The sequence below is a fragment of the Saprolegnia diclina genome, assembly GCF_000281045.1.
Source record: "Saprolegnia diclina VS20 unplaced genomic scaffold supercont1.2, whole genome shotgun sequence".
Taxonomy (NCBI): domain Eukaryota; phylum Oomycota; class Saprolegniomycetes; order Saprolegniales; family Saprolegniaceae; genus Saprolegnia; species Saprolegnia diclina.
The window spans coordinates 503,456-524,374 of NW_008246069.1; the positions used below are offsets into that span (position 1 = coordinate 503,456).

The 20,919-nt window shown below is 57.4% G+C and overlaps 11 protein-coding genes across 13 annotated transcripts; 3 read left to right on the forward strand and 8 right to left on the reverse strand.

The window, feature by feature from the left end:
- Nucleotides 1-425: 425 nt before the first annotated feature.
- On the reverse strand, nucleotides 426-1,585 carry SDRG_00782 (the record flags this gene model as incomplete). 2 transcript variants are annotated; one of them, XM_008606276.1, is made up of 7 exons in its annotated part: nucleotides 1,544-1,567; nucleotides 1,243-1,494; nucleotides 1,105-1,188; nucleotides 1,022-1,052; nucleotides 912-976; nucleotides 719-857; nucleotides 501-667 (listed from the first exon to the last, which is right to left on the reverse strand). In XM_008606276.1, the coding sequence occupies exons 1-7, from the start codon at nucleotides 1,565-1,567 to the stop codon at nucleotides 501-503; spliced, it is 762 nt and encodes a 253-aa protein (XP_008604498.1). The 2 variants fall into 2 exon arrangements, with proteins under 2 accessions (XP_008604497.1, XP_008604498.1); XM_008606275.1 differs by having other exon boundaries at nucleotides 426-857; nucleotides 1,022-1,188; nucleotides 1,544-1,585.
- Nucleotides 1,586-1,752: 167 nt separating this feature from the next.
- Nucleotides 1,753-4,538, reverse strand: SDRG_00783 (hypothetical protein). The gene is made up of 16 exons (XM_008606277.1): nucleotides 4,290-4,538; nucleotides 3,837-4,238; nucleotides 3,724-3,783; nucleotides 3,580-3,674; nucleotides 3,454-3,533; nucleotides 3,299-3,406; nucleotides 3,120-3,251; nucleotides 3,059-3,068; nucleotides 2,907-3,005; nucleotides 2,753-2,856; nucleotides 2,576-2,707; nucleotides 2,471-2,524; nucleotides 2,325-2,426; nucleotides 2,138-2,275; nucleotides 2,048-2,092; nucleotides 1,753-2,005 (listed from the first exon to the last, which is right to left on the reverse strand). Exons 1-15 carry the CDS (start codon nucleotides 4,448-4,450, stop codon nucleotides 2,063-2,065), a joined length of 1,707 nt encoding a protein of 568 aa, XP_008604499.1. The 5' UTR covers nucleotides 4,451-4,538; the 3' UTR covers nucleotides 1,753-2,005; nucleotides 2,048-2,062.
- Nucleotides 4,539-4,659: 121 nt separating this feature from the next.
- SDRG_00784 (hypothetical protein) lies at nucleotides 4,660-7,499 on the reverse strand. Its single transcript, XM_008606278.1, has 17 exons — nucleotides 7,308-7,499; nucleotides 6,784-7,260; nucleotides 6,674-6,709; nucleotides 6,573-6,629; nucleotides 6,436-6,524; nucleotides 6,314-6,393; nucleotides 6,157-6,264; nucleotides 5,978-6,106; nucleotides 5,919-5,928; nucleotides 5,766-5,864; nucleotides 5,620-5,723; nucleotides 5,438-5,569; nucleotides 5,329-5,391; nucleotides 5,188-5,283; nucleotides 5,000-5,137; nucleotides 4,896-4,955; nucleotides 4,660-4,846 (listed from the first exon to the last, which is right to left on the reverse strand). Exons 1-17 carry the CDS (start codon nucleotides 7,460-7,462, stop codon nucleotides 4,715-4,717), a joined length of 1,965 nt encoding a protein of 654 aa, XP_008604500.1. The 5' UTR covers nucleotides 7,463-7,499; the 3' UTR covers nucleotides 4,660-4,714.
- A 337-nt stretch (nucleotides 7,500-7,836) lies between these two features.
- Nucleotides 7,837-9,654, reverse strand: SDRG_00785 (peptide chain release factor 2; the record flags this gene model as incomplete). Its single annotated transcript, XM_008606279.1, has 12 exons — nucleotides 7,837-7,997; nucleotides 8,047-8,117; nucleotides 8,168-8,197; nucleotides 8,250-8,307; nucleotides 8,350-8,501; nucleotides 8,550-8,623; nucleotides 8,674-8,734; nucleotides 8,780-8,852; nucleotides 8,900-8,969; nucleotides 9,018-9,095; nucleotides 9,146-9,304; nucleotides 9,345-9,654. The coding sequence occupies 12 exons, from the start codon at nucleotides 9,652-9,654 to the stop codon at nucleotides 7,952-7,954; spliced, it is 1,182 nt and encodes a 393-aa protein (XP_008604501.1). The 3' UTR covers nucleotides 7,837-7,951.
- Nucleotides 9,655-9,768: 114 nt separating this feature from the next.
- On the reverse strand, nucleotides 9,769-11,108 carry SDRG_00786 (hypothetical protein). Its single transcript, XM_008606280.1, has 3 exons — nucleotides 11,064-11,108; nucleotides 10,784-11,017; nucleotides 9,769-10,736 (listed from the first exon to the last, which is right to left on the reverse strand). The coding sequence occupies exons 1-3, from the start codon at nucleotides 11,070-11,072 to the stop codon at nucleotides 9,861-9,863; spliced, it is 1,119 nt and encodes a 372-aa protein (XP_008604502.1). The 5' UTR covers nucleotides 11,073-11,108; the 3' UTR covers nucleotides 9,769-9,860.
- Nucleotides 11,109-11,115: 7 nt separating this feature from the next.
- On the forward strand, nucleotides 11,116-11,870 carry SDRG_00787 (hypothetical protein). The gene is made up of 5 exons (XM_008606281.1): nucleotides 11,116-11,242; nucleotides 11,290-11,403; nucleotides 11,452-11,486; nucleotides 11,535-11,623; nucleotides 11,681-11,870. Exons 1-5 carry the CDS (start codon nucleotides 11,131-11,133, stop codon nucleotides 11,784-11,786), a joined length of 456 nt encoding a protein of 151 aa, XP_008604503.1. The 5' UTR covers nucleotides 11,116-11,130; the 3' UTR covers nucleotides 11,787-11,870.
- A 28-nt stretch (nucleotides 11,871-11,898) lies between these two features.
- On the forward strand, nucleotides 11,899-13,292 carry SDRG_00788. 2 transcript variants are annotated; one of them, XM_008606282.1, is made up of 4 exons: nucleotides 11,899-12,108; nucleotides 12,152-12,334; nucleotides 12,386-13,158; nucleotides 13,215-13,292. In XM_008606282.1, exons 1-3 carry the CDS (start codon nucleotides 11,908-11,910, stop codon nucleotides 12,950-12,952), a joined length of 951 nt encoding a protein of 316 aa, XP_008604504.1. In that variant the 5' UTR covers nucleotides 11,899-11,907; the 3' UTR covers nucleotides 12,953-13,158; nucleotides 13,215-13,292. The 2 variants fall into 2 exon arrangements, with proteins under 2 accessions (XP_008604504.1, XP_008604505.1); XM_008606283.1 differs by having other exon boundaries at nucleotides 12,386-13,292.
- A 308-nt stretch (nucleotides 13,293-13,600) lies between these two features.
- On the reverse strand, nucleotides 13,601-14,080 carry SDRG_00789 (hypothetical protein). Its single transcript, XM_008606284.1, has one exon. The coding sequence runs from the start codon at nucleotides 14,072-14,074 to the stop codon at nucleotides 13,652-13,654; it is 423 nt and encodes a 140-aa protein (XP_008604506.1). The 5' UTR covers nucleotides 14,075-14,080; the 3' UTR covers nucleotides 13,601-13,651.
- Nucleotides 14,081-14,767: 687 nt separating this feature from the next.
- SDRG_00790 (hypothetical protein) lies at nucleotides 14,768-15,154 on the reverse strand (the record flags this gene model as incomplete). Its single annotated transcript, XM_008606285.1, has 1 exon — nucleotides 14,768-15,154. The coding sequence occupies one exon, from the start codon at nucleotides 15,152-15,154 to the stop codon at nucleotides 14,768-14,770; it is 387 nt and encodes a 128-aa protein (XP_008604507.1).
- A 547-nt stretch (nucleotides 15,155-15,701) lies between these two features.
- Nucleotides 15,702-18,430, forward strand: SDRG_00791 (hypothetical protein). The gene is made up of 11 exons (XM_008606286.1): nucleotides 15,702-15,792; nucleotides 15,924-16,031; nucleotides 16,082-16,168; nucleotides 16,221-16,377; nucleotides 16,421-16,571; nucleotides 16,617-17,116; nucleotides 17,163-17,318; nucleotides 17,367-17,546; nucleotides 17,597-17,854; nucleotides 17,904-18,232; nucleotides 18,278-18,430. Exons 1-11 carry the CDS (start codon nucleotides 15,722-15,724, stop codon nucleotides 18,342-18,344), a joined length of 2,064 nt encoding a protein of 687 aa, XP_008604508.1. The 5' UTR covers nucleotides 15,702-15,721; the 3' UTR covers nucleotides 18,345-18,430.
- SDRG_00792 (hypothetical protein) lies at nucleotides 18,361-20,729 on the reverse strand. Its single transcript, XM_008606287.1, has 3 exons — nucleotides 19,803-20,729; nucleotides 19,596-19,751; nucleotides 18,361-19,550 (listed from the first exon to the last, which is right to left on the reverse strand). The coding sequence occupies exons 1-3, from the start codon at nucleotides 20,700-20,702 to the stop codon at nucleotides 18,468-18,470; spliced, it is 2,139 nt and encodes a 712-aa protein (XP_008604509.1). The 5' UTR covers nucleotides 20,703-20,729; the 3' UTR covers nucleotides 18,361-18,467.
- Between the last annotated feature and the right edge of the window lie 190 nt (nucleotides 20,730-20,919).

The window sequence follows — 20,919 nt, forward strand, 5'->3', positions numbered from 1 at the left end:
CGTTCGGCGTACCCGTCGTGGTCTTCGAGTTGAGAAGCATGCCCGATCACCAGAAGATCGTCGTTGTTCCATCTTGACACGCCGAGAGTATATATATATATATACCGGTATATGAACTCGCCGCCAAAGTGCAGCGTTCCCACATCGTCAAGTGGCTTTACAGCCAATACCCCACGGCCTGCATTAAGCCGTTCTGGTCATTTACTAAGTCTTCCGCGCGCCCAACTTGCGTAGTGTGCCTGCAGCGATCCATATCTGACGGCCAAGACAAACACATGGACGTGGCACCAGGTGCGCCGATGGATCACGACGTGGACCGGCATCGACACTGGCGAGTCGCTGTGTCGGAGCCTCATACGAGTACTTGCTATGTCGATTGCAGCTACGCATATTACTGCTATAAGTATTACTAGTAGAACTATGCTCTTAGAATGTGGCGTGCTTCATTTGCAACGAGTACACAAGAAACAATATGCAGTATTAAGCGTCATGAAGCAGTGTCAAATCGCAAAGGAGGAATCGACGGTAGCGTGCAGACCCGCAATGCAATGCCCGCCGTCCACGCGCCACGTGACAACCGGCAGTGCTTCCAATGGCTCGAGCATACGAGAGCAGCGGTTGGTCGATGGTCGTGATGCAAGGTTGCCGAGATGGACGCCAAGGTGCACTGCGCGCGCCGTCAGTACCCGACACAAAACACAGAAATGGAACGACGCACGTGACGAGGTCGCGGAGACGCCGAGCACTTCATGCAGCTCGATCGTCGACTCGAGCAGACGACCGTTGTGCACAAAGCAAATCGAGACAGCGTCCACAACGACAGGCTCCGAGCACATGTTTGCAATCGATATCGTCACCTATATCATGCATGTCACGATGGATCATTGCGCGAAGAGGTATTGCAAATGTACCAGGGTGTCTGGATGGACGAGCTTCTTCATGGCAGCATTGGCTTCGCGGAGCATCATTTCGAGCACTACGCCCATCCATGAGGTGTAAGAAGACGCGCAGAAGCACGTACGCGATGGTCCGCTGTCGCTTCGCGCCTTTCTCTGCGTGGAGCTGAGCCATCTAATGCAAGGACCGTGCACGACCATGCAGCACCTTGATGGACGACCCGACGGCGCCGCAGCGCTCCATATCCATCCACCGAAAGAGAATGAGCGCCGCCGTCGAGAACGTCTTCCACTACGTCGTCACGAGTACGCGTTGGTCGCTGCATCATGGGAAGAAGGATCGTACCAAGAGCTCGTGGGCGAGCACGAGGTTGTGCACGTCATCGACGAGGACGCGGCGCTCAAACATCATGTCGGCGCTTGCACTGGATACGTCTGATGCATGGAGCGCCGCCGCATGGAGGTCGATCTGTCGGCGGATGGCATTGGTCTCTTGGCGGACGTGGTCGCTCGAGGCGGGGAAGAGGTCGCGGAAGGCGTCGATAGCAGTCCCAAGGCTTGCATGGAGCGCGTCTTCGACTTCCAGAAGCGCACGGAGCTACACCCGCTGGATCAGCCGCCATCCTGCATGCTTCACATACACAGACCTCGTCTTCCACTCGGATCTCCATCCTCTTCCTTCCGGCCGCAATTGAAAATGAAGATCTAGTGCCCTAATTCAAGGCAGGAAGGTGGCGTGAATCTAGTTATATTAGGATTAGGACGAGGTGATGTCCGAATTGGGATGGCGATCTTGCTGTGAACGATCGCAAGTTGCACTTTCGATTGCACCAATGTCATCAACGTTCAAGCAACCGCTCATCTACCTTTTGCATGTAAGTACCAAGATCCCAAGAGTATTGCGTAGAAGATGAAGACGAAATACTAGAGCAGTGTGCTCCAGAGAAAACGATGGGCCGCAAGCCTACATCGATGTGTCGAGACGTGTCGACAGTATCGATGCGAGTTCGCGGCGCCACGTTTTCAGTGCAGCACACTGTGAATCGTTAGTTAGTAGACTGTCTACTGGAAGGCTGATCTACGGACGAGGTCGTCTGCTCGTTCAGCGACTACAAGCAGCGTCACTTGGGATCATGTCGCAACGTACATACCTCGATGACAAGGCGTCAACCAAGCGTCTTCTCGAGCATCTCGGCCTACCAGAAAGCTTGCATCATGGGCTCATCTTCGCAGAGTCGTACCTGGTGCGAGAAAATGATGCGAATGCGGCCCTTTTCCTGGAGGTGGGGCTCGCCGTCGACCTGGACAGGCAGCGACTCACGAAGTTGAAGATCGATCTTCTCGCCTTGGCAGACGCGAGTGGCGCTGGCGAGTCCGAGCTATACAAAACATTGGTAGTCAACGCAAAGAAAACGAGCAGCACGATACGTGAATGGCGCCCTGGTGCATCGTGCTGCCGACAGCCACAACGTCGAGGAGGCCGTCGTCCATGGCGGTAGGTCGGAGCGCCGTGTGGCGGCCTCGCGCATCCTATGGCAATCATGCGCCGTTTGACGAGACACAGCGTCGGATACCCGCTGGCCATAGGCGGGCGTAGCATCATTGCGCCAAAGCTTCGTGCCGCCAGCCTATTTGAAGGATTTGATTCAAACTCGGGAGGTAGACAAAGGAGCGCGTACGTAGCTGTCGATGTTGGTGACAATGACCGCTTCCGTCTCGGCTGGGAGCTGGATGCGCTGGCCGTCGCAGTAGAGCTTGACCTTGGCCTCGAGGTTGGCGCACGTCGGCGTGACCAGGTTCTTGGCACCGAACTATACCACGTTGCAGTCGCCATATCCCGAGTCGCGTTGACGTACCCAGGTGTACCAAGCCTTGTTGGTCAATTGGTTGGCAAAGAGCCCCGGCGATTCCTTGCGCTTCTCGTGGAACTCGAGCGCCACCTGCGCGTCGACACCCACGCCTACGTATACACACGTGAAACGACGAGCAAAGCTGTCGCGTGCGCGCTACTGAAGTAGTTTTGGAGCGTGCACGTCTTCCGGCCGTCCATGGAGATGCGCCAGCAATCCAGCGCGCGCGTATCGGCGTTGGCGATGTCGTCCAAAGTGTCTACGACAAAATTGCCAGCTTGTACCTGCGTCAAGCGCAATGCGTCGTCGTACCAGAGATGGGCTACGCAGCATTGGTATGTAAGAGAGAATATCGTCACGATAGGACATATACCCCACGAGCGTAGCCACCGCCCCAGTTCAAGGACCGCGCCAGGTCGTTGCCGGTGCCTAGCGGCAGGATCGCGACGGGCGGCTGGTCGCTGAGGAGTTCTTCTTCGACCAGATTGCGAATCGTGCCAAGCACCTAGGTTGCATACAGACTCACCCAAACAAGACGACGCGAGAATGCACCCAGCCCACGGTGCCGTCGCCGCCACACACAACGATCTTGAGGCCTTCCACGTGGCGAAACTGAACGAGCGCGCTTCGCGGACCGCCCGAAGCATGCAAATCGTAGATCTAACATAATCAAAGGAGTTTGGTGCAGGCAGTACGCGCCATCGCACCTGAAGCGGGTTGAGATGCTTGAGGAATTGCTGGACGACGTAAGTGCCTTGCTGACCGCCGCTTTTGCCGTTGATAAACACTACAAGTCCGTGATCATGCGTGTCAAATACGTGGAGGCATCGTACCCAGGAGCGGTGTCGTCTTGCGCGGCGTGACGATCTTGTACGGCTGCATTCGGTCGTCGTCGTCGTCCTGGATGACGATCGGGTTGGTCGCCGTTCTACTCGGTCGTCAGGTCGATGCTACATCTCGCAGGATGCAAGGTATACCCCATGCGGGGCAGGCATTGGACGACCTTGTTTCGAAACCCAAAAATGAAAGAATGACCCCTACAATACAGAAGAGTGTGAGCTCAGAGAGATTGAGCGACCGAGTGATGGACCATGTCTCGTGCTGCGCGGTGTTGGCAGTTGTCACCGGCGTGTCTTGCGTCGTCACCGACGTCGGCGCCAAGACGAGGCGACGGTGCGGCCCGTACCCGCACGTCTGGGTGCGACCGCACGACTCGTGCACCACGTCACGGCACCACGCGCACTGGAACGCGTTCGTTCCGAAGCACGAGCCGTCGCAAATCGTGCAAGAGCTGCCCGCGTCAATGTTGTTCTTGACCCAGAAATGCGAGTTGTACGTCGCGTTGGCCGCGACTTTGCACCGGCAGCTGTGGTCGCCGGCCGACTGCCGAAGAATGCACGCTTCGTGCGCCTTCTTGCCGCAGACGTCGCACGCGAGGACCGTGCGCTTGACGTTGTTGGCGACCGAGTCGCACACGTTGCACCAATGAGGTCTATACAGGCGACATGAGATGCACGATCATCGACAGCCGATGCACATGTACCCGGCGCAGTCTTCAAGGCGCCACTGATGACGGCCAAGGACGTAGGGCTTGCCTTGGTAGCGACGCTTGAGGCGCCAGAGGAAGACGGACCGCACGACCCAGTACAGGGCGACGGCGGCGGCGACGACAGCGGCGATGACAGTTGCGGTGGGCGTGTTCATGCTTGGCCTTGGGAGCAAATTGAAAAATGAGACTTCTAGGTCCGGATATCTATCCGGAAGATTGCTTGGTCACCCATCTGACGTGGCACGTCGAGAATCCGCGATAGACAACGACGCGTCCTGCGCGTGCCCACGGTTCGCACTGGGATATATGTAGCTCTGCCTCCATACTTGGCTCTGCACCTGCGGCCGACTCCGCGCCCACTGCATTGCATGGTTCAATACCCTTGTATTGGGGTTGCGAGCTCGTATTTGAGGGTATTATCACATGTTGTACTCGACCGAGGACCGCTTCGTCGGCAGCGACTTGGACTTGACACGCCGAACGATCTCGGCGAGGAGAATGTCGCGCTGTGTCCAAGTAATGATCTTGGAATGGCCCGCCCAATCCAGCGTCTAGCACCAGCAACATTACCATACATGGAAGATGTAGGAATATGAGTACCTCTGCGACTTGGCGAGCGACCGTGTCGCGCTCCTCAATCGTCTTGCCGAGCATAAAGGCCTACGAGACATTCACATCATCGACACCAAACATCCAAGTCGTACCTGGTGGAAGAAGGAAATGTCAATGGCGCATGCATCTTGCATGCGCGGCTCGCCGTCAATCTGAATCGGGAGTCGCTCGAGGAGCTTGATCTCAATGTGCTTGCACTGGCAGAGCCGAATCGCCTTGGAAAGCCCGACCTAGCGTCCCATGAGCATACCTCTTTTCTTATTCCTACGCAAGGTATTACCTGGAGCTGGCCCAAATGCAAGGTGCCCGTGACAGCCACGACGTCCAACAGACCGTCTTGCATCGAGGCAGGTCCAAAGAAGCGTTGCTGGCCGTGCTATAGTCGGCTTGCATCACAGAATCTCCCAAAGGCGGGGCGTACCGGCTGCGTAAACGTATACTCGTTGTCGACGTCGTTGTCGTGCCACAGCACCGAGCCGCCGCCCTACATTCATGGCTTTCATACCTTACCGGCGAGCGAGAGGACGTACGTAGCTGTTGATGTTGGCGACAATAACGCCTTCGATGCCCGGCGGCAGCAAGATCGGTTCGCCATCGCACACGAGTTGGATCTTGGTTTCCAAATTGGCGCACGTCCGCGTGATAAAGTTTTTGGCGCCAAACTGCATGCGCCAAGCCAGTCATGCACGGTACTTCAGATTGTGGTTCGTACCCGGCTGTACCAGAGCTTGTTGATAAACTGACTCATAAAGAGCGCCGGCGACCGCTCGCGCTGCTCGTGAAACTCGAGCGCCACTTGGGCATCGACACCGACGCCTACATTTGAAATGTAAACCAGAGGACCAAGTGACTTCGTACCAAAGTAGTTGTTGAGTACACAGTGCTTGGCGCCGTTCAGATCGACGCGCCAGCGGTCGAGGAGGCATGTGTGCGCATTCTCGAGGTCCGAGAGGATGTCTACAGCCACGTTGTCAGCACCTTCCGACACCCAAGCACAGTGAAGCAAAGTACCGCTAATGCGCTATGCACAACAACGATATGAGTGAAGAAGCGCAAGGGAAGACGCGTACCTGGTCCGAGTAGCCGCCGCCCCAGCCCAAAATGCGCGCGAGGTCGTTGCCCGTGCCGAGCGGCAAGATCGCCACGGGAGGTTGACGCAGCAGGCCTTGTGCCACGAGTTCATCGATCGCGCCAAGCACCTACAAACAATTGTCGCTCGTAACCACGTACCAAGAGCGAGAGACCGTACCCAGCCGACGGTGCCGTCGCCGCCACAGACAAGGATCTGAAGCGCTGTCACGTGTCGGAACTGCAGCAAAGGCGGGCGAGGACCACCGGGCACCGAGAGGTCGTAAATCTAATCACATCACATATGGGCCTTCTGATATACAAAACGAAAACTATACCTGAAGGGGATTGAGCCACTTGCGCAGCTGCCGGAGGACGTAGACGCCCATTTGACCGCCACTGCGGCTGTTAATAAAGACTACAAAATACCATCTAGCTCAGCATGAAAAGGTTGACGTACCCAAAAGCGGCGTCGATCCGATGGGCTGCTCAATGACATACGGCAGCATCTCGTCTGTATCGACTTCAACGACCTCGGTCGTTGTAGCTCTACATTGTGCGTCAAGCCACAAGCCATAGCACACAGGACGCGCGTACCCAGACGACTGCGGCGGCGTAATGTTCGTCTCGGTCGCCCGGCGTTGCCGCACCGTGCTAGTAGCTAGTTCAACACCAATGGACAAGCGCATCGCACGTACCCGGAGCGTGTTTTCATCGGCGACGCGTCGTCGTCCCTACAGATCGCCATCAGACTTGCTGTTACACGGCGCGAGCAAACATCGTTGCTAGCTTGCTCGAGGACGACGACCGGTGCTGGAGCGCGCGCGACTTGATTTTCTGGACAGCCGACTTGACAGATGAGAGCACGGTTGGCTTGGGCTGGATGCGGATCGACGAGGGTGGCAAGACAAGGCGCTCGTGCGGGCCGTAGTCACAGATGGCGCTAATACCGCCATTGTGAAAGCACGTCTCGTGCACGCGGCGATGGCACCACGCGCACTGGATCGCCGAGAGCGCGAGGATGCTGCCGCAGAAGAGGCCGCAGATGTCGCACGTGTCGAGCGGATCGATGTTGCCCTTGACCCACGCATGCTGCTCGAGCGCGCGTGCGTCCAAGTCGAAGGGCACGGCCGCGACCTTGCAGGCACAGCGCTCGGGCAGGCCGCCGCCGCGCAGGTACAGCAGCGCGCAGCGGCCATGAGCCGTGATGCCGCAGATGTCGCAGCTCACAACGTTGCTGCGGATGCCGTACGCGACGGACTCGCAAATGTTGCACCAGTGCGGCCTAGCCACACACACGTGAGGCGCGAGGCTGGAGGCGCTTTGCCGTACCCGGCGCGGTTGTTGCTGCGCCACTGGTGGACGCCGAGGACGTACGGGCCGTCCTGGAAGCTAAAGGTGCTGAAGAAGAGCACGAGGCGGTTCGCGCAGAGGTAGAACGCGACGATGGCGGCGACCGCGCCGGCGATCGAGAGCATCCACGACATGGCCAATTCCAAGTTGCGTGTTCTTAGCGCGTGGTCGCCAGCTGCCTCCGGAAGACAACTCCGGCACCCAAATTTGAAACTGTCACGGCCAGCGGTGACGTGGCCGCGTCGACAACCATGGTCGCGCCGCCAAGATGGTCACATTGCCCTTTGCTCCTCGTGTACAAGCGGCAAGAGATCGCCGGGATCGACCGCCACAAGCGCAGGATGCAGCCCAGGAGGATTCCTTGCGACAGAACCTCTGATTACGCAAGAATCGAGGCGCGGGACCGCGTCACGGTGTAGCGTCACGCCGACACCGCCAAGGACGCGATTCCACCACGGTGAGCCGCGCCGCAACCGGTTTACGTTATGATGTGGACGGCTATCGTGTGCTACCGGTCGACTGGCCATGCTAGGTATCTCGATCCGACACCGTGTTCTAGCTGCAAAGCCAACGCAATGAAGGAGATGGTAGTGTTTGGACATAGCACTGGAACGTAGTAGAGGTCACTCGACGCTGGCTGCTGTGGCCAAGAGCGCTTCTTGGATAAAACTACACAGCGTCTATACATCAAAGGGGACGTAAACACGTCGCTGCGTACGTGGTGATGTCGCCGTCGAGCACGGCCGACGTATTCGACTTGGAGACGTTGGTGCGATGGTCCTTGACCATCTACACGACCAGTCTTCTCGTGAAACGAACCTCGTCAAGGTGGTGCTGACCTTGTACGGGTGCAGCACATACGAGCGAATCTACCGTGGCATGAGCTATCGATTTCAATCTCGAAAATGGTCGTCGTCGTACTTGGCTGCCCCACCCGTTGTCACCGAGGCCTTGCGTGTACTTACGCCGCTCGTTTTCCCTGACCACCATGTCATTTCGAGACGTCAACAGCACAACGTACTGGTCGATGAGCTCGAGCTGCAGAAGACGCGCGCGCAGCATTTCCATCGCCGTGTCCTTGTTGCGGTGTTGCGACCGGTCCGATTGGCATTGGACGACAATATTCGTCGGCAAGTGCGTGATTCGAATCGCGCTCTCCGTCTTGTTGACGTGCTACACAAAGAGGCAATGTGGATCGATATGAGGAGTGACGTCGCGTACTTGGCCACCCGGTCCCGACGCGCGGTAGGTGTCGATGCGCAGGTCTTTAGTATCGATGCGAATATCCCTTGCGCCTAGTCCCCGACGCTTGTCATGGCTCTGAAACGTGGACTGGGGTACACACCTGGGACCGCCGCCGCTAGCGGAAAGACACGGACTTGGGCAAACGACGTGTGGCGTCGCGACTACGCTTCGCAATCAGAGTAAACCACTGCAAGGGAGTCGAGTACCGCGCTGTCAAAGGGCGAAATGCGAACAAGCCGGTGGACGCCGGCTTCGGTGCGCGTCCAGCCGTAAGCGTAGCTGCCTACGCATGTTTTGTTGGAGAAGAGAGATGACAGAGATGCAACCTACCGTCGAGACGCAAACACACGGATCGGTATCCTGCTTCGTCGCCGGGCACTGCATTCACGAGCTCAGCTATACAAGACAATGATGCTCCGCTTGAAAGTGATATGGCGGACGCACTCGCAAACCCTTGGTCGGTGCCCCAACGCATGTACATGCGCAGCAGCATGTCGACCCAGTCGCAGCTCTCGGTACCGCCTACACGCTCCACCACTTAGATGAATCCTGCATGTCGCGACGTAGTCTACCGGCGCCAGCGTGGATCTCGAGAAAGCACGACGACGGGTCGGCGGGCTCGGACATGAGCAGCTCGGCGCGGAGCTTCTTGGCCGACGCTAACGCCGTCGCTAGGGACGCGACGCAGCCCGCGACAACGTCCTCTTCATGCTCTTCCAGCGCAAGGTCTACTCATCTTCGTCGATTGTATTGTGCGTGCACAATGCGTACCAAAGAGCTCCTTGGTTTCGTCGAGCGTCTGTTGCAGCTGGTCGGCCATCGCGTCACGCTTCTCGAGAACACTGAGCTGTTGCAGAAGCTTGGCAGCGCTAGTGGCGTCGTCCCAGAGCGTATCGGACTGCGTGGCGTGGCGAAGCTCTGCAAGCGCAGTCGTGTGCGAGGGCGACGAAAGCACCTTGGTGATGAGCGCCACGTCCGTGCTCGTCGCGTCGTGCGTCGACCAGAAGTCTGCAATCATGGCCTTTGTCGCGCGGTCAACGTCGTCGGAGCTGAACCAAGCGCGCCGAGCGCTGGCGAGCATGCTGCGCGGCCAGGCGCGGGCCGTGCGCCGCTGGACGACCCACATGATCCAATCCGGATCCGTCCTGAATTTCGGCATTGCCAGTAGCCTTATCCGGATATGCCGCATACAAGCTACGAGGTCTTTATATTCGGCATCGATGCCGCAAACAATTACTTCTCTGGGATTGGTTGAAACGAGGTCCAAACGCGCTGTGATTGGTACGATTAGTCTTCGTCCGCGATCTTCTTGGCAAGCATGACGACACCGTCGACCGTGTAGGGCAGAATGTCCATGTGAAGTTTGCCGGCCGACTGGGCGTGGAGAGCCTCAAATGCAGCAGGTGCGTTCTCGCCAAAGTCGTTGCCCCACACCAAGAGCTTCTTGAGCCCGCTATCGTCATTGCGCAGTACACCGTGCGCCAGGCGCGCGAGGCCGTCGTCTTCGATCGAGTTGTACCCGAGGCAGAGTGTCTCCAGCGTCGCGGACGCGCTGAGCACAGTTTCAAATGCTTTTGCGCCTTCGTCTGTCATGCGGTTGGCCGTCAGATCGAGCTCGATAATGCGCGACCCGCTCAGTAGCAGCGCAGCGAGGGCTTCGGAGCCAAAGCCTCCAATCTTGTTGGCACGCAAGTGCAAACTCGTGAGTGTTTTGTTGTCGAGCAAGCGCTCGGCGAGGACTTGGGCGCCAATGTCCGAAATGTGGTGTTTGCACAGACTCACATGCGTGAGCGTCGAGTTGGTCTGGAGCATCTTCCCGAGGTGCTGGAGCGCTTCTTCCTCGAGCGTGCGCAAGAGCGGGTTGTCCATATTGATACTCGATATGCTCTCGTTGAGGGACAAGGCGGTGGCCATCGCAATGAGGCTGCCGTGGCCCAAGTCCGTGTCGCCAATGTCGAGCGCCTCGAGGCACGTGTTGCCTTCGAGCATCTCGGCGACAAACATGCCGCCTTCGTTGCCCATGGGGTTTCGCCGGAGGTTGAGCGACTTGATCGTCTTATTGTTGCGGAGTGCTGTGCACAAGATTGAGATGCAGTCGCTATTGAGCTCGTTCCCGCTCAAGTCGACGCGCACCAACGCGCACTTGTACCCGTCCACGTTGTTCTAGCACGACATCATGAGTCAACCTTCGACATTGGCAAGTCGACTACAATAAAGAGCTTGGAGAGTGCTCGGACGGCGCTCAGATGCGCTTCAGGATCGGTCTCGTCGACTTCGCCGATGCGGTTTTGCTGCAAATCGATGGTCTCGAGGTCGGTGACCTCGGTCGAGAGGAGGCTCGTCGCGAGCGTGAGCACATCGGCATTCGTCACGCGGGACGCAAAGTTCTGGACCGTGTTGCCAGGAAGGATGAGTCCCGCATTGCCACTTGCCGCTGGTGTGTCCTATGCAATTGTGTCAGCTGTGCCAAGCCTTCGAACGGCGACGCACCCTGCTCATGCTGCACTCAATCGGCAAACCGGCGCCCAGTTACAGTCGGTTTCGTAGTTCGACGATCATGTCCAAGAAGCAAGCACCGGCGACAGTCGAGGTCGAGGAGACGCCGGTCGAGACACCGGACGAGGCCAAAGGCTCCGGCATCTTCACTTTTCCCGACGGCGGCAAGTATGGTGCGACTCTCCAAAGCTCGCTGTCCCAAAACTGACGTATTGCATAGATGGCGAGTTTGAGAGCTGCCAACAAGTCACGATGCGCCACGGCCACGGAACCCACTGGAACGGGCCCGAAAAGTATACGGGAACATGGAGCAAGGACACCATGGATGGCAAAGGTAGACTTTCAACTCGTGGACTGCCGTGTCATTGGCCGTGCCCGTTAGGCGTCTATTCGTTTGCATCCGGAGCTGTGTACGAGGTATGTATCGCCGGAATTGTTACCATTCCCATATTTCGTGACTTGTAGGGGGAATTCAAAGCCAATTTGTTTTGTGGCAACGGCACGTACCGCTGGAGCGACGGCGCCACGTACGTTGGTCAGTGGCGCGAGAGCAAGTATGTGATCTATTTCTAGTCGTTGTCTACTATAGTCAGTCAATGATCGCGTACTAGGATGCACGGGAGCGGCTGCTACACGGACAAGGACGGCGTCGAGTGGCGCGGCACGTTCTTCAACGGGAAATTTGACAATGGGCGCGCGTTCCTGACACTGCGCTGAGCATTGTATGAAACACATGTACACATCATATAAAACATCTGTTTTAAACACACCTCGGAAAGCTTGCCACTTGTTCCGTTGCAATTTATTTTATTTTTATTACTTTAACAAAGAAAGATCCATGCAGCGGACGACGTCGGCCGTGTTCCTGCTGCTCGCGCTGCTTGCGCTGAGCGCGTTCGCGCAGCAGGACGTCGACAATACGTTCTGCCCCATCTGCAACATGGTCGTTGTGCCGAGTATTGCGCAGGCCATCCAAGGCGACCAGGCCATCTACGCGTGCGACATGGCCGGCCACTTTCACCAGCTCACGAGCAGCCCCGTGCGTTCGTCGCTAGCCCTGCACGCTCTTACGCACGACGTAGAAAACGTTCCTGCGCGGTACGGTCGCCGTGCCGCAGCTGCCTGCACCGTACGTCAAGGCCAAAATGGGCTGCCCCGTGTGCGGCCATCCCGACCTCACGCACGCAGTGCCATGGGGTCCGCACGGCAACCAAAAGATCTTTGCGTGCTCAGAAGACCACGCCAAGATGATTCTAGACAGCCCGGTATGATTTTTTGCCCTATGCTATGCAAGTAGTTGTTTACGTCGTCACTAGGCCACGTACTTTGTCGCGGCGCCTCACAACGACACGTCAGGCTTTTGCCACGGTGCGACCGGCATGTACGATGGATTCCAGTCGGCGATCGACGGCTTTTGCCCGCGTATCTTTTTCGAGTCGTGGGTGCTCAACTCGGGCGCCAAGTATGCGATTGGGTTTTGCGGCGTCGTGCTCCTCGGTATTGCGGTCGAGGCGCTCGTCGAAGCCCAAACGCTCCTCCGGCAGCGCTGGACGCGGCGATATGCAGTCGCCGTGTGGTCCGAGCCGTCGCTGGACGATTCGCTCTTGGACGACAGCAATGAAGCGCTCTCCAAGGAGCTCTTGACGTGCGACGAGCGCCCGCGCGTCGTGGCGCGTCGCCTGCCAATGTGGTGCAAAGTGTGTTTGGCTGGCGTCTACATGTGCACCATGACCGGTGCATATCTGCTCATGCTCGTTGTCATGACGTACGAGACGGGTTTATTCATCGCCGCAGTTCTCGGCCTCGGGCTTGGTTTCTTCTTCTTCAAGGACGTCGATGGCCTGCTCATGGAAGGCAACCCCGACCCGTGCTGCTCCACGTAGCATTGCATTCTGAATGTTTGATAAAGTGCTCGTTTCTTTCTGTGCCGCTGTAGGACCAACCGACCCGACTCACCAAATGATCTAACTCGATTCTGGCAATGATTCATATCACGCGCCGTTACTGAGCACGGAGTTGCTACGTCGGTAGCAGTCCCATGACGAAACCAATAGCGAGTACAATGCCTCCCAACTGCCGGCGCTCATTGGTTTGTATCGGACGATGGCAAGTTAAGGAAAGAAGATGACAGAACGGCTAGATTAGATACAATATTGTCATGGGAAACCGATTGTTTGGCGCTGAGCGTGAGGTGTCATACGGCACATCTTGCTTCGACTTGCCTTCAGGGTCTCTCTGCATCTTCCGACACGCCTCGGTTTCGCGGTTGCTGCAAGAAAGCAACATTCTCGTCTGTGGTCACGGTTAGAAAGACTGGGGCAACTCGTAGGGTGACTAGGGCAAGCAGTGCAATTGATGCACCAGCGGTGCCTCCTTCCACCGATGCACTGGCTGGACCCGAGTGCCCTCCAATCAAGAGACGCAGCGTCGGTGTGCAAATGAGCTTGCCCTGTGCTGCGGTAAAGCGTTTGATGATTGATGTTCCTTGGTATCAGCAACTCCAAATTTTTTGATACTGAGGGGTTCTTGTTGTTGGAAAGTTATGCAAGCGCTTGAAATGCATAAACAGAACTCATTGACGATTAAATGTAGCGCTCGAGCTCGTCGCGGATGACGGTAAGCTCGTCAATTTGGCAACGAAGCGACTTGTTCTCTGCAATCGCCTCGTCGACCTGTGCGGCAAAGACCGCCGCGACGTCTTTCCAGGACAAGGCTGACCGCTGCACCGCTCGCTCGGTTAAGATCATATCGATTTGCGCCTTGAGCTCTGCCACTCGTTGCGTGAGGTACCGAAGTTCGTGCGGTGTTTGCTTGCGGTACTCGCGCTTCCGTTGCCGTTCAAAGAGCCGCTTCTGAAATTTGGGGTCCGCTGGGTCGTGTCGCTGGGCGTCCTCAATGTCATAGAGGATTTCGCGCGTGGACAAGTCGTCTTCCTGAAGCATATTGTCCAATACCAAGAGGCGGTCGGCCGTGATGGATTTGGTCCTTTCTCCAGCTGGGAGCATTCCACCCGTTACACATACTAGTAAGCACCACCATAACACCACACTTGACATTTGTATGTCGAAAGGTAACGGGACAAGACGTTCACTCAGTATCAAAGACGCTCATTCAGTCGTTCGTTGTGGACGGATTTGGACGCTTTGCCTTTTTCGTGGCACCTATGTCTTTGCGTAGACGTCACCGGTTCAATTCCTCCAGTCGTCACCGCACCCGTTTGTCCCCGACAAGGTCGGCACCGTCTACGGCTCCGTCGGAAATGGACGATCTAGTGGCATCAAGACCAACTTCTTGGTGACACATGTCCAAGCTCGATTCCGATGACTCGCATTGTTCTTCAAGGTCTTTTGCATCGCTCTGGAACAAACACAAACCATGAAGCGCCTCACGGAAACAAGCATCACTAAAGCAAAGATGGGACTAGCGCCAACACGATTGCCCCGAAGTGACCACCGTATGCGCACTCATCCAGCATTGCCTGTGTGCCTAAGCCGTCACATTGCGATAAACCAAACGGTAGTGTCTAAAAGATGACGTGATTTTGACAACAGGATGCAGGTCAACGCCACCGCTCGGTTTCGCCAGGCGTACATGCCTTGCATTCAAGCGATTGCACCGTAGCTCGTATCCCACATCACCCCACACGCAAGCCCACGACAACAATCACGTGGCGTCCAAAGATAAATAAGGTGTGTTGTTTATGGCGGCGTCTGCCGGACGTACTCGTAGACCCATTGGTTCATCTCGTGGAGGCGCTCGCGAAGCGCTTGGTTCTCGACGAGCGCGTGCTGGGCTTCCTCTTCAAAGACGGTGGCAACGACCTGCCACGAGATCGAGAGCGTGGACTTGTCCTCGGACGTCGTGTGGTTCTCGCGCTGGGCTTGGAGGGCCGCCAGATGCGCTTCGAGCTCTTCGATGCGCTGCTTGAGGTATCGCATCTCGTGGGGCACTTGCTTGCGGTACTCGCGCTTGCGCTGGCGGTCGTAGAGTCGCTTCTGGAAAGTTGGGTCCGTCGGGTCGTGCTGCTGGGCGTCGAGAATGTCGTACATGATTTCGCGCGTCGAAACATCGTCTTCGCCGAGCATTTTTGTAGTTTTGTGTGTTGTGACGCGGCCGAGGTCAATGGAAAAGTGAGATCCAACCGTGCGTGACATCTTGTGCACGTCTGGTCTCGTTGACGTTGCACCTGATGGTCGCGAGCTTGTGAATGGTTGTCTCTCGGGCGGGTTTTCGACATTGCGTAACTGGAATCCTATACGGGACGTCCAACCCGCCCGACATCCAGCACTCATGCTCATCGACCATCATTCTCATTACCTTGCATATTCGATAGCTCAGACATCTATTTCTACGGGCATAAACCTGTGAGAATATATATGGACGACATGCTGATAAGAGGTTCTCGCGCGCCGCAGCCAAACATTTTTATGAATCGGGCATCAAAATTCTCTTGATATTTGTATGGTGCCATTGACAGCGAAGCGGGATCCCAACGCAGACGTGGGTTCGAGCTGCGGATTTTCGTTGTGTGGGGTACCTGAGCTCAATTAATTGAAATAAATAGGATATATGTATGGCATACAAAATACAGGACAGAAGCTCCCTCCTGAAAAGCCTTTGGAAAATTTCCCCTAAAATCGGAAGGAAGCCCCATGTCATTCTTCGCGTCCGACGATAGCGGCAGCGTCTGGTCCAAGGCCGCGACCCTCTTCAACATCTCGAGGTAGATACCTCTCCACGCGACCGCCATGCTGGCTGGCGACGGCGATGGCATGGCGCGCTTCCTCGCCCATGCCCGGCCAGCCATCGAGGGGCGGCGATCCATCGTAACGTCTGGCTCATGCGACGTGCTAGCCCCTTGGCCGACCTGCTCGACCGCGATGACTTTACGCTCGAGCAAGTGCTTGAAGAAGACGAGCTCATCCAGGAGGTGAAGACGCGCAACGTCAAGCTCCTGCAATTGTATGTTCTACCGTCGTCGACGACCCACGGAGAATGATGACGTCCATTAGCTTGTCGACAGAGGAGTCGGTGCGCAAGATGGTCTACTACATTACGCGCACGCCCGAAGACGGCGACAGCGACCTCAAGGCCATCAAGTGCGAAGATGCATGTATCCACACCGTCGTGCTCACGTGGCCTATCGCATAGGTACCCGTTCATGTCGTGCGAGGTGCTCTGCTGCGATATCATGTGCATCACCGAGACGCTCTCGACCGCGGCCGACGGCGCGATTGTCGAGGACTTGTTCAAGCTCCTCCAGCAGCCGTCGCCGCTCGACTCGCGCCTCGCTGGCTACTTTGAGAAGGTAGTCTTGCCACAGCCATGTCTCGTCCCTGCAAGGCGCATAGGTCATTTCGCTGCTCATGATCCGCAAGCCGCAAGAGATGACGACGCTCATGAACAAGAACGCGGACGGGCTGTTGCAAGGGTTTATGGCCCACACGCTCTCGTTCTCGATCGCCGAGATGTTCAAGCGCCTCATGCAGCCCTACCATTCGGGTAGCGCCATCCATACCTTGTGCATCGTGGCTCACTTGGACGCAGATTACTTGGACGACGTCGACTTTACGCACCCGTATGCGTCCAACAACTGGTACTCCTCCAACGACGACGACAGCATCATGGGCACGCCGGAGGCCAAGAAGACGCTTTTGTGGCAATCGGATCGCCATGTCATCGACTACCTCGTCGCGAATCTGAAGCCGACCAAGGACATCAATGGCGAGACGGTCGCTGTCGACAGCGACGTTCACAAGCACACGGCCGAAATCTTGGCCGACATCATCCACTATGGCACGCGGTCGAGCTCGGACACGTCCAGCCCGCCGTCGGTGACCCTCGTCGAGCACATTGAAACGAAGGAAGTCATCGACTCGATCCTGGACCTCGCGCTGCCAGTGGGGACGCCGGTCATGTCGTCGATGACGTCGGCGCTCACGGTGCTCTCGGCGCTCTTGACGCGTCATGCCAACGCCCACTACAGCTCGACCACGCCCGAGACGGTCTCGGTGGTCATCTCTGCGACGGTCGAGCGCCTTCCCCAGGTACAAAACTGTGGCTGTGACGGTTCGCATCTCACAAATGTGATAGATTTGCAGAGCCCTCAAGGACGACGCGGGGACGCGCGTCAACACCAAGCACCAAACTGTGCCGCGCTTGGGACTTCGCCGGCTCAAGCTCGTCGGTCTCTTGGTGCTGCTCATGCAAGCCAAGTACCGAGTCATTGACGCCGTGATTCTCGCCGAGGTACACTCGATGAAAACTCAATTGAAATTCTGACTTGTACTTCTGTAGAATGCAATCTGCACGTGCTTGGACCTCTTTTTTGAGTTTGAGGCCGTCAACATGCTGCACGCCGAGATCGACAGCATGGTCATTGGCATCCTTGCCAGCGGCGGCTCGGACCTTCAGGTCGGCCTTCTCAAGCAGTCGAACCTCCTCGGGCGCATCATGCAGACGTACGAAGAGAACGCCGTACGACGACAATCAATTCGTCCCGATCATTTGCCTAATGCCTGCAATAGGAGGTCACGAACGGCAATGCGAAGGGCTACATGGGCCACTTGCTGCGCATCTCCAACATGATTACGACCGTGACGGACGAGGTCCGCGGCACGGACGCACGCGGCTCGCTCAACGATATGACGCATGCCGACAGCATCGTCGACCACCTCGAGAGCGACCCGCTCTGGCCCAAGTGGGAGGCGTTTGTCAAGACAACGCTGAGCGCCATCAACGAGAAGGAAAGCCATTCGATCCACGGTGTCATGTCGGAGCCCGACGTACGTTGCGACTTTTGCGTGTCGTTGTGTCTCACGCCGCTATGCGTAGGTCGATCCGTACAGCACCATGATGCAGTTTGACCATCAGTTTACGTCGTCGCAGTTTGCCGATATGATGATGGAGCAGGGACATCACTCGTTTGAGACGGACTTTGACCTGCCGCATGACAACGACCCGCCGGCCATGATCCACGACAGCAGTAGCAGCGACGAAGACGAAGATTTCACAGAGTTTGACCCGCGCGCGGCGTACGGCATGAGCGCCGGCATCCCCGTGCTCTCGTCGGATGACGACGACGACGCGATCATGCCGTCGGGCTCGCACACGCTCAACGACGCGTCGTGGGCCAACTTTGAGTCGCTTAGCGTCAGCGACAGGTAGCACGTGATTGGACAGTGGTCATCCAATCGTTTTCCTCGTAGCGCCCCGCCAGTGGTCGAAGACTTTGCGTCGTTTGACGCGCCGCCGCCAAGCCCGTCATCGACGTGAGCACGGTAGTACAACGTATGTAGGACGTCAGGACTTGTTTTCGCTTTATAAACATTGGCATGCTTCCATGCCCTGCGTGATGATGACGAGGACGATGTACGAAGAAGTGCAGTCGAGGTAGTATTACGTCGCGGGGCCCCATCGACTCTTCTTGACGCGGGGCGCCGGCTCGACGACCGCGTCGGCTTCGCGCATTCCCCACCGACTGCGTTTCCGCTCCGGCGGCGGGGCGAGGCTACCAGCGCTACTACTACTACCGACGACCGCAGCGGATCGGGACTCGGGCGGTGGGCTGTACGCTGGCGGTGGGCTGTACGCTGGCGGTGGGCTGTACGCTGGCGGTGGGCTGTACGCTGGCGGTGGGCTGTACGCTGGCGGTGGGCTGCGGACTGGAGGCGGGTTGTAGACGGGAGGCGGGTTGTACGCTGGCGGGGCCGAGCTCCGCACAAAGCCAAAGGTCTGCTCGATGCACATGGGAGCGGCCGCGCCATTTTTGCTGGCACTAGACGCTGCCACGAACCCGAGGCCCATGCCTCGTTTTGCCGGTGGTCCGCCTTTCTTTTTGCTCTGGAAGCCAAAGCCGAGGCCCTGACGCTGCTCTTGCTTTGACTTGGGCTGCGTCATGGACATCGCATACTCGCGCTCAACAGCATCAATCTCATCGTCGTCGCCGTCCTGATGGGATGCTTGTGGCGCGCGGCGGCGATGAAAGTGGGGGGAGCGCGCCGCCAGGTGGAGCAGATCCGAGCCGACGACGTTTTGGCGCGACCCGTCCATGTTGTTGACGAGGTGGCCCGCAAACTCGACGTCGTTCGGTGTCAAGAGCGTGTACGCGGTGCCCGGCGCGACGCCGTCGACGCCCATGCGGCCTGTGCGACCAATGCGGTGCACGTGCGTGTCGATGGACTTGGCGGCGTCGTAGTTGACGACGTTGCGTACGTCCTTGATGTCGAGACCGCGCGCCGCCACGTCCGTAGCGACCAAGATGGGACACGCGCTCGTCTTGAAGCGGTGGAGCGCGTCGGATCGGTCGTACTGCGACTTGTCGCCATGGAGCGAGACGCACGTGAGTTTGATCGGATGGTCGTTGAGGTTGGTTGAGACTTCGTCGACACCGGCCTTGCTACTGACAAAGACAAGGAGCTTGCCTTGCGCCACGAGCTCGGGGAGCTTTGCAATGAGCCAATTCCACTTGGCCGCAGGGTTCTACTTGCATCCAGTTGAAACATTGATACAAAAGACAAGACGTACCGGGAGCACGACAGCAACTTGCTTGATTTCGTCGTTGGCCTGGCCGACGGTCCCCACAATGATCTTGGCGGGTTTGGTCAGCACGTCCCGTGCCAAAGCCTCGATGCGCTTACGAAAGGTCGCCGAAAAGAGCAGCGTCTGACGATCCGGCCGAATCTACCTCGCAACGATAGGTGGTGGAACGAAAATGGACGATGCTTTGTGTACCTGCCCCAAGATGGACCGGAGCTGCGCTTCAAAGCCCATCTCAAACATGCGGTCGGCTTCGTCGAGGACGACAAAGGTCACACGCGAGAGGGACTTGATGACGCGTTTCCGGAGGTGCTCGAGGAGGCGACCAGGCGTCGCGACGACGATCTCTGCGCCCTTCTTGAGCGACTGGATTTGGTCCCACTTGTTGCCTGCACCGCCGTAGATGGCTGCGCAGTTGGCGTCCATGCTAAACTTCTTGGCTTCAACGTAGATCTGATGGGCGAGCTCCCGCGTCGGCGAGAGCACGATCGCGATCGGCCCTTCGTCTTTCTCGAGGTACCGCTGGTCCATGATGTGCACCATCATTGGCAGCACGAACGCCAGCGTCTTCCCGGACCCGGTCTGCGCAATCGCAATGAGGTCGCGCCCCGAGAGCGCCAGCGGGAACGCCTGGGACTGGATCGGCGTCGGCGCCTCGAGGCCATGCTTCATGAGCAAGGCGAGGATCTGCCGGCTAAAGCCAGCGTGCATGAACGACCGGATCGGCCCCACGTCGTCGGACCCGACGGGCAGCTCGACCCGAATGTCAAGCTCGCGCCGCGACGCTTGTACCTCGGCCGGCGTCATCGCAATGGTGGGCTTGAAGAACGCTTTCCGAAATGGCTCGTATGCGATCTTCGAGTGGTCGAGCGCTTCGATCTCTTGCATGTCTTGGTTCTTGCTCATGCGGTCCTCGACGTCTTCTTCAAACACTTGGGCAGAGCTGGGTATGGCCATGACGGTAGTCACGTCCTTCTCCTCTTCCTCAAAGGTGCATCGTTCGATCCGAGGCCGGCGCTCCGCCTTCTCGACCTCGACCTGGGCCTCGATCCCGGCCATGAACGCGTCCAGCGGGTCGATCTCGTCGTCGCTCATTCTGGGCTCGATGCAAATGGCAAAACCCACCACGGAGGTGAAAAATAGATGAAAAACCACCGTGTAAAACAATCAAGGTCCAAGGCCATTGGCGATTAATTGGCCAATCGCGTCGCTTGTACCATCCTGGTCAACATGGAGGGCGATGAAAGGGATGATTTGTTCCATGGTACAGAATCACGGGTTTGTAAATGTAGGGGGACGATGCCGAGGAGGC